Source organism: Strongylocentrotus purpuratus, unplaced genomic scaffold (genome assembly GCF_000002235.5).
Source record: "Strongylocentrotus purpuratus isolate Spur 01 unplaced genomic scaffold, Spur_5.0 spur5_scaffold_5, whole genome shotgun sequence".
NCBI classification, from domain to species: Eukaryota; Metazoa; Echinodermata; class Echinoidea; order Camarodonta; family Strongylocentrotidae; genus Strongylocentrotus; species Strongylocentrotus purpuratus.
The window spans coordinates 33,763,291-33,773,083 of NW_022145611.1; the positions used below are offsets into that span (position 1 = coordinate 33,763,291).

A 9,793-nucleotide genomic window follows, 5' to 3' on the forward strand; every position below is an offset into this window, starting at 1 on the left:
CTATTGTAATTATAGTAAAATGTCAAATTAGAGTTTGTGCCTTTGAGATTATCTGTATCAGATGTCACAACTTCTTTCTTCTCTATGATTGAATTCATATCTCTCTTTCTCATGTCATGACTAGGTACGAAGCATCACCCTGTCTGATTTTTATGATTCTCTGAAGAGGATACGACGGAGTGTACCTCAAGATTCCATCAATCTCTATGCAGACTGGAACAAGAGCTACGGTGACATCTCATCTTATTAGACCATGCTTGGATTGTGATATAGGAAGGACCTCATAGTATTAGTTGGTGAAATCATTTCATGCTGGCATAACATGATTGGGAAATTCCTCTCTTGCAAAAAGCATAGAAATGACTGAAATAGAGCAGTTGAGCTAAATCTGATAAAGATAAGATCTATCAAATACACATTGGCAAGTCTGGGACTGCATTTGCAAGCACCTTTCTTATTGTTCTGTAGCATTAAAAAAATTGATTACGGTAATTTACCTTTTCTTTTAAAAAAAAAAGCATTTCATTGCACCCAAGTCCTTGACATGTTACTAGACATATTTTTTTTTGATTTGTTGTTGTTTTTGATACATGCTCTTAATGATTTAGATCTGTTTCTTCATCAAATACAAGGAATTTATGGAATTTGTAAGGCTTGCAAGGTAGAGTTACCAATTTGCATTGTTCAATACCTGTGTTTTGTACCCACGCCTGCACGTACACAAGCTATAGTGCCACCCTTGATGTTGTACACAACGATGCAAACACAGGTTTGCACTTGCTGTTGACCCACACAACACACTTTCATTTGTTTTTTTGTTGTGTTTTTTTACAATTAAAATTACGCTTTTAGGTGACGATCTGAATATTTGTTCTACAACGCCTTTTTGGCACCATGTAGCTTCCCCCTCACCTCCCAGGCTACCATCCACTCAAGCTCCCTGCCTAATATGATGGTTGGTCTACTGCATTTATTTATTGTTATAATAATATAGTTAAATTATTGCCACATTTATATATTATGATTGTATTACTGTTTTAATTTCATTGTTTTCTTATTCAAATGTTATTGAAAAAAAATGTTCTTTGTTCATTTTATTTTGACTTTGTTTAATAATATATAAGTGTATAATAAATCTGCCTTTAAAAAGAAAATATTGTTTTAAAAATGTGAAACATCTTTTATCAGCACTGAGATTGATAAAGCAAGGTATTGAGACAAAACAAATTTATCATTCATCAAATATATTGTCATTTTTGTAATGCAGAAATTACTTTTCTTCCAGATTAAATAGAATTACCATGATGAGTCTGTTATTGATATGACTGAGAATGAAATGCTGAATAAGCTAATTTCTTTAGTGATATTTAGAATTGTTTTTTCAAGCAATATTTCTATCACAAGAGTTTCAGTAGTCTGATCATTATTAAGATATTTGTTTGAATGTTGATCAGATCCATGGATTCAATGAAATAGTGTTGTTATTTCATTAAGATGATTACTTCACCAAATTGATCATTAGTCCTCTTTAATTTGCCCTTAAAGTGATAAGACGAAAAATATCTGGGTTATGTTTATGGCTAGACATACCTGTTTTGCTTTTGAATTATATTTTTTATTGATAAGTTGTACGCTCAGTAATATTTTTTTAGTGAGATATTACTTACGAGGCAAATACAGGTTGAATATAATTATTGGTGGCACTGATTGTGCGTCTGAAAATTAAGGAAAATCTATTTTTACCGACACATTAAAAGCTTAATTCTGTAGAATGATATGTATGTGTTGGTTGAAAAGAAAGTAGTGAAATGCAGAATAAATGTGATGGAAATGAAATTATTGAGTGACTGTATCAGTACGTCATTTATAAAGACATAAAATATTACATCCATGCCATACACATGCTCATCAGCAAATGGGGATGTAAAACCCCTGAAAGAAGTGGCTTTGTATTATAAAAGGAACAGAAAGTTCACACGCATAGAATATCCCAAACCATAGAGATTTGTTTTCATTATGAATTTCACTTGTTTATTATTTACTCATTTGCAACGAGCACTTGGAACGCAATGTTTAATCTCATAGTTTTAGGACTGCATCAAAAGAGGTTTCAAAGAAAAGTGGAAAATATACAGAAAAGGCATGTATCGCTAATAAGTAATTATGTAATACTTTCTGGATTGTCAAATGGTTGTAGGGTATTGTAACAAAATTAGATTTAGTTTGTGATGTGGTAGTAGTCACTCTGTGATTTTATAATACATGCTCTTGCAAGCAAATATGAGTATTGAAAATTGTTAACATTCTTGCAGCCATATAGTATTTTAAAAAGCTGTGAAAGCATTTCTATCAATGTATGATCCTCAAGTAATGTGACAAAAACTTGTGCCTTGTTTTGTGAATAATTTTTTTGTACATACAGCATAGAAATAAATCATGAAACTCATGTACACGTTAGAAGAAAAAGGTAAAAAGCACAGTAGGTAAAGCTTACTCTGGACAAAGCTGTAGCGTATAAACCCTTGATAGATAAAGTGAAACTAGTATTAGTTCTTCATTCCTGTGATATTTATGTTATCTGCGTCAAATAAAAACTTGTTTCGTGTTAAACTCTATCAATCTTCTGTTACCGGTATGTTTCTCGTCTTCAGTACATGGTGTATATGTTATTTGTATGAAATGTAAAGAATGTTTGATTTCAGAAATAAAATAATGTTTTATACTGAGAGGCTAGTGTGTTTTACTTATTCTGTGGTTGTCCAAATAGTTCAGAATTGCATATGCATCTAAGTTTTTACATCATTTGGTAATTGTTGGGGGAAATCATATAAAAAATAATTTGATTATATTTAATGACAAATTGGAGCTTTTTAAGTGTAGTTCTTTCCAGGCTTCAAAATAATGCAAAGGAACTTTAGGTGCCCATTTTATGTACCGGTACTTGTATTTTAATTGCTGACTTACAATACATGGTAGTGTTTCACAAAGACTAACATTTACTTTAAGTTGGACCTAACTACGGCAGGCCGTTCATGGCACTGTTTGCTCTCACCATTTACTGGCATTGGTCTCTCAAAGGACGTACAAGTCATGGTCACCAATCTACAGAATTTACATTTTTTGATAATTCATTATTGAAGAAAAAAATATGAAACCTAAAGATCATAATGGTGAGAGCAAACGGTGGCATGAACGGTACAACTAAATGTCGATATTGGTCTTTGTGAAACACTCCCATGGACATGTACATATATAGAGTATAATATCATTACTAATAGATAATCATTTCACACCAATTTATGACTCGTCTTAAAGAAAGCAATCATTCAGTGGTAAAATAAAGTAAAAGTTATCTTTTCTTTTATTGATTAATAACAATGAGATTAGTCAGGTTATTGTACATAAATTGTAATGTATGATGGTACTTTCAGCATTTTGTTGAAAGATAAATTATAAATATGGCAATTAAGTAACAATGGAACTTGGAATACAAGTCAGTACAGAACTGGTAAATTACTAATTACACATGTATGGGGGGGGGGGGGAATTAACTCCAAAAAAATATGTATTTTAACCCTCAAAAGATAGATGGGGGGGGGGGGCAACATGAGCCCCTCCACTCTGATTACTTCCTAATGCATGACAATTTTTCAAAGCACTTGCATAACCTTTTCTTTCAAGACTTTCACAGTTTTAAAGTCATTTTTCATGAACATCAGGCTTAAAGATTTTGTTGTGACCTCGGGTCGGCCTGAAAACAAATGAAAACTGTATTTTGTTATTTTCTTTCTAAAATCAGTTATTTTCTAATTCATTATCAACTTTTACCCATTTCATCAAAATACTTATTCAGATACAAGCCTCTAATCTAATCTAAAAATCAAATAAATTAATAAAATTAAAAGAACTTTAATTGAATTAGATTTCTTGATTCAAGTTATTTCAAGAACATTTTGCACAACATTACGTTTTCTTTGTTCATTATTTAAAAAATGAACATTTATATATTATTGATGAAGTTACCAATCTCTAACATAACTAATAATGCAGACCGGGGCTCCATCTCATAGAGAGTTGAGATTGATCTGAATCAATCGCAAGTCTTCCAATCCATCGCAAGTTTACAGTCTCCTATTTCTTATGTACATAGCTGTGATTAATCGCAACTTTTTATAAGACTGGGCCCTGTTCTTCATATATCATGGAGGTGCATGCAACCCTTTGTCGCTATTTGTCTCTTCGTGGCCGAGATCTTGGAGGTATAAAGGCAAAAGCGCACAATTGTCATATTACATATTTCATTATTTCGTGGCAGCTGAAAGTTAAGGTTATACCCAGATAGTGACGCATGGTGCTCCTACGATTATGTCCACAGACCTAAAAGACGACTCTTGTCTGACCTTTGACCTTCAAATCACTGTCACATGACAATTATACGAGCCTCAGAGATGGTGTAAAGTGTGAAGATCCCATCTAGCTTCATCCATTTCTTTCCTCGAAATGAAGTCCATTCTAAAATGTCTTTTTGATTCCAGTATAAATGTCTTTGTTAAGATGATGCATCAGAATCTCTCTGCTGATCTACTTGCCACAGCACGCATATTTCCATACACTTTAGAAGGAGGACTTCCTGCAATGGAACAATGAGAAGAAAAACAAAATTTTTTTGAATTTCAAAACTAAACGACATATGGCACAAAAAGATATTTCTCCATCTCCAAGGAAAAGTACTTGAACAAAGTATCAAACAGTATGATAAACAATACCCCATATTATAAGAGTTTGATAAATTTATAATTTTGCATTTAAATAACTATTTAAAATGATAAGCATTTGCAGGATCATTTCAAGCAATATCATGAAATGGCTTTCAGTGGCATGCTTAAGGAGGGTGGAAGTACCTTCTAATCAAATACATACAAAGAAAGACATTGAAAGATAGAGAGAGAACCAGACAGACACACAGACAGAAAGGGACACCCTCGTCAACTCTGTCGAATATCGTCTATCTAGTCGGGCTAGTGGCCCTTATCTCCCTTATCCTTGCTGGCTTCCTATGCCATGACTGGACAAAAGGCAGTGATTATACTCAAGTTGAAAACCTATCATGCAAACTTGAAATGATACACAAACCACCAAATAAATGTACATTAATTGCCCCGAACATGACTCCCAACTTAAAATTGTCTCTGCCTACCAATAAATAACCAGTAATCTTTGACATATAATCCTAATATTGAATCATCTATATCATACTCCAATGAAAACAGGTATTTACCAAGAATAAGATTGCATATAGCTGTTCTTGCAATCTTAATATTCTGGAAGGAGCCTAAGATGTGGATCTTGGTGTCTGCTAGCACAATTCTAGTCTTGGTAACGTTCTCAATGGTGAACTTTGTCTTTCCTCCCTTGCCTGCTATTCTCCCAATAGCTCTTGATAAATGATCTCCTTTCAATGGCTTTACATCCGTCACCTCAAAAGATTCTAAGAAGAGTTCATCAAGTCTGAGTAGTGCCAGAGCATCCTAAAAGAAAGTACAGAAAAAAGGAGAACAATGTTTACACAAATGATTTGAGACATAGAACGGCAGTGCAGAATAGGTTCTTGAGAAAACATGACATTGCTCTTTTTATTTTTGCCTCACAATATACAACACTTGTACATCCTTCAGCTTTATGACAAGTGTACATGATACCAAGGGACTTACTGTATCAGATTTTTTTTATATGCTGAGAAAAGGAATCTGCTGTGAAGGTGGCACTATTACCTCAGTTGTATCAAATTATAAATGCAGAACTGGCAATTTAACAGAGAGTCTATTGTGAGCACAAAGTTGTGCAATACACATGTATCCCCATTCGTAAGAGTTGAATCATTATCACACTTTGAGCTATCATTCAATCATTTGGTCTTTTTGTCTCCATAAACTTGATCAATTCAGTCTATTCTATACAAGCAAAATATCACTTATAAACATTGTATTAAATCAATAAGAGTCCCAGAAGAACTGCGAAGCATTTTTTTTTTTCATTTCCAAAGAACACATCAATCAAATATAATACTATTCAGACTAATGAAATCTACTTTTAGATAGATGGGGATATGTTACAGCATCAAGCCCTGTATTATGTTTTTATAATAATTTAGGTTTTCACTCTCCCACTAATAAACATTTTCTTAAGATATAAGCATAGATATCCCCTTCTTACCTCTACTTCAAAGCCGAGTAGAAAAGCTTTTACAAAGTCATGTCCTTTTTGAAGAGCACTTATTTCTTGTGTTTGTTCCGACGACTGAAATACAAACAGAAAACATGGGATGAAAAAAAAACATACAAGTTTAAGTATTATGTATTACAAAATTACAGATGTCTGTCACTGCTGACTTATATTCTGCTCACCTCAAATCAGTCAAGTTTGGGTAAAAGTGAACCATTGCAGAGAATATTTAGATATACAGATTCAGATAAACTAAGGATGTGTTCAAGATAAAAATGTCTATGAGTAGAGTAACATGTAATTATACACTTACATTTACATGTGATATAAACCTCTTATAGAGGGTTCATATAGGGAACAACCAATACACTTTACGCTCTATTGTATGGAAGAAGGAATGCCCATGCAAGTTTACTGTGCATGTTACAAAAATACATAATATGATGTGCAGAACAATACATGATCAAATCTGATCGACTCAATTTGCAATGTATTTGGTATAGCACTATGGCACCTTCTCCTTGCAGTTACAAGGTAAGGCTGCGACGGGTAGTCGAATGCTCGAGCACCAGCACGGTTGACAACTACTCGGGTACGATTTCTCGTACCCGAATATTCGGCCGCAAAAACAAAACAAAAAATTAAAAAAATTAAAAAAAAAAAAAAAATGTCCAGGCCCACGCTTACCCGTGCCAGGGAGAGCAGCGACCGCTGGCATGGTACCGTCGGTAAAAATGTTTCCCAACTCAAGCACTGTCAAACTCACCTTTCAGAAACTGGGACCAAATGTCCAGATTTCTGTTTGGACTTGGAGGAAAATGGATTATTCTGCCATCTTTGGTTTTTAAAACTGCATTGTTTACTGTTAATATTCTTATTAAATCGGCACCTTCAACTGCAACTCAAAGTAAAATTGCATGCCTTTTTGGCGAGAGACCTGGGAAACTGCCGAGTGGTATGGTAGTGGCAAAAAAAAAATCAAATCAAAAAAATCAAAAAATCAAAAAAAAAATCAAAAAAAATTCAATACAGTACCGTAGTTGTGATAATAGAATGCAACTTACCCTCAGTTCTACATGTCTGGTTTTGAGATTGAATCTGATCTGAAGTTTGAGATGCTCGACGACGGGTGTAAATATCTTCATCCAACTCTCTTTTAGCGGTGTGTATCTATTGGCAGGAACAGCGATCTTTCTCATATCTGTGTTGCCATCCTGGATAGAAATAAAATATGGAATAATTAATGGAAAGATGTTGCAGTTTATTTCATAGGCAATGTAACAAACAAGAAAAGAGCTCTAAATGATAAGCAAGTCTTAATACTTATTATAGCAATTCGTTTAGTGTGATAAGGCAGATGCACAGAGTAATTGCTTTTATTGCAAAGTAAGTATCAAATTGGAAACACAGACAAATCTATTTTCATGTACACCCCATGTAATTGCGATCCCGGCAGAACCAATATCGAAAACTCTTGTAAGAGGTCAGCATTTTTGTAATGTAAATCACATTTCAGCTCATTACATCAGAAACAACAAATGGTAGATAATGAAAGCATTTCATTTTTTTTTTACATCACTCGATCTTCATGCAGGGGTATGGGTGCCAATTAAGGCTAGGTGATATAAATATCTTATTTCATATCATCACCTAGCCATTAAAGGCACACTGTCCTACTTGTAGCTACTTGCTCCCTCTATATAGAAAACTTCCCCAATCGGTGCCTGTTGGTCCCCCATGATGCTCTTTTTCTTATGTTAAATGAGAGCTGAGCTAATGAGAAGTAGTAAAGCCTGCCTTTAAGGCTAGTAAAAACTGAGTAAATCTGGCAAGTAACCATTGTTTAGTATATAATAGTATTTTGTGTATCAGTTCACGACCATAAATTATATAAGCAACAGGGAATAACGGCAGGCAGAGAAAACCACGACTGTGTGGTGGACGGGAGGATCTGAGGATTCCATCCATCTTGGATTTGGAGGAGAGCGCCAAAAGACAAAATAACATATGTTTTTAAAACTCCTCCAAGCAGACAGACTTTTATGTTTTGTCAAGCTCTAGGCTAAGCGTTTGTTTGAATTTGCACAGCCACATAAAGCTATCACTTTTGACTTAGTTTTGTCTTTGTTTTTGAGTTTGAACTGAGTTTGACTTTGTCTTTGACACGTATAACTAAAGCTTACCACTAGCGTATGCGCATTACGTTCATCCCGTCTCAGCCTCATTTTCCTAAATTTGCGCCTACATGGGCCCTTTTGATTGGCTATCGCTGGCTGCCTTTTGCTCAACATTATAAGATATTAGTGCGAGGAGAAAGCTCGCGATTTTCTGTTTCATCTGATACCAAAATCATGATATTCCAGTCAAATCTTCGATTTTGTACGATTTTTTCAGCATCCTTAAAAGTTAAGTTATTTTAAGTTTAAGTCTTACCTAAGTTTTAGAAATTATCATTTCAGTCATATTTAATGTACAAACTTGTATTGGCGGAACTATTGCGCTCTCTTCTACAGTGGGCCCTCTCTCACTTAAAGTCAAAACCGCTCGAGCAGATCGACCAATCAGAGCATGTAAACTCACTGTACAGGGCTCACAAGTAAAGTTATATGTGTTTGACTAGTGAAAATACTAAAATAATTGGCTTTGCCTTTGCACAAAGGCCTTTGGAAAAGTTTGGGGCGTGTTAGCAGTAGGGGCGCTAGTCCGAGGATTCGTCTTCATATAAACGCTGACAAATGCGTCCGCAAAATAAAGATCGTCCGCATTTTGCAAACGTTTTATATTTCTGATCCGTGCATTGGCAATGATTTTCGTGATGCAGTTTACATTGACTTTGTACAGAGACTTTCACGTTATGAGTGACAAATCCTTGGGAAGACGACAACCAAAAGTAGACGGTGAACTGGGGTCATTTTCTTACGCGGAATCGGTTTTTCGCAATGCCAGAGCGCAGTTCGGGAACCTGAAACCTGCAGAGCGCTGATGAAAAAAAAGGCAGTGCAAATGCATACGATCCTTATTTTGTTAGAACGCACTTTGTCCGCGTTTACAACGAGACCCGATATCCTCACTTTTGCCAACGATCCTCATTCTTGGACTAGCGCCCCTACTGTACTGCTGGTTAGTGTTACCAATGCAATGTTTCATTTAATTTTTTTTTCTTCAACCAGACAGCATTAAAATCTGTATAAACTATTTCCATTTAGATCTAGTACCAAGAAGTCAGAATATTCCCTTTTGCATGGATGCCATATGGGATTAACTTCTTGTAAAACTATCTGTAAAAATAGCTAACATCATATTCTACAGGTGGGACAATGGTAATCACTTACAAGTAATCTTGCTCCTTTCAACGGGGGGAAATGAGGCCGTTTCTCCGTCTTTGTCTGTGTTTCTGTGACCATTTTCTCCTCTGTTATCTTTCTCTTCCTGGCAGTTTTCGGTTTCACGGAACGAAATTCTTCAGATTGCTGAGAATCTTCCATGATTTCGTTGGTAGTTTCCATCCTCGTGGCTTCCGTCGACGTGCTTGCCATGATTGCGTAATCGAAAAGGCCACAGAGTTTGTGTG

At 35.1% G+C, this 9,793-nt stretch overlaps 2 protein-coding genes across 2 annotated transcripts in view; one reads left to right on the top strand and one right to left on the bottom strand.

Annotated features, from left to right (window-relative positions):
* The window catches only part of LOC577727 (spastin), a 55,812-nt gene extending 53,084 nt beyond the window's left edge, over positions 1 to 2,728 (top strand). Inside the window, exon 12 of the mRNA XM_030999540.1 lies at positions 125 to 2,728. Within this exon, the coding sequence (XP_030855400.1) occupies positions 125 to 250 (126 nt within the window). The 3' untranslated portion in view covers positions 251 to 2,728. The remainder of the gene's footprint in view (positions 1 to 124) is intronic.
* Positions 2,729 to 3,338: 610 nt separating this feature from the next.
* LOC593624 (RNA-binding protein pno1) lies at positions 3,339 to 9,785 on the bottom strand. The gene is made up of 5 exons (XM_793095.5): positions 9,555 to 9,785; positions 7,287 to 7,436; positions 6,214 to 6,297; positions 5,279 to 5,528; positions 3,339 to 4,630 (listed from the first exon to the last, which is right to left on the bottom strand). The coding sequence occupies exons 1-5, from the start codon at positions 9,756 to 9,758 to the stop codon at positions 4,563 to 4,565; spliced, it is 756 nt and encodes a 251-aa protein (XP_798188.5). The 5' UTR covers positions 9,759 to 9,785; the 3' UTR covers positions 3,339 to 4,562.
* Positions 9,786 to 9,793: the final 8 nt, after the last annotated feature.

Coding starts and splice junctions, on each gene's coding strand:
- LOC593624 (XM_793095.5), bottom strand. CDS start 9,758: ATGGCAAGCACGTCGACGGAAGCCACGAGGATGGAAACTACCAACGAA. Junction 5,529..6,213: donor TACTCGGCTTTGAAGTAGAG/GTAAGAAGGGGA, acceptor ACTTTCTTTTAG/GATGCTCTGGCACTACTCAG. Junction 4,631..5,278: donor TATATGCAATCTTATTCTTG/GTAAATACCTGT, acceptor GTTCCATTGCAG/GAAGTCCTCCTTCTAAAGTG.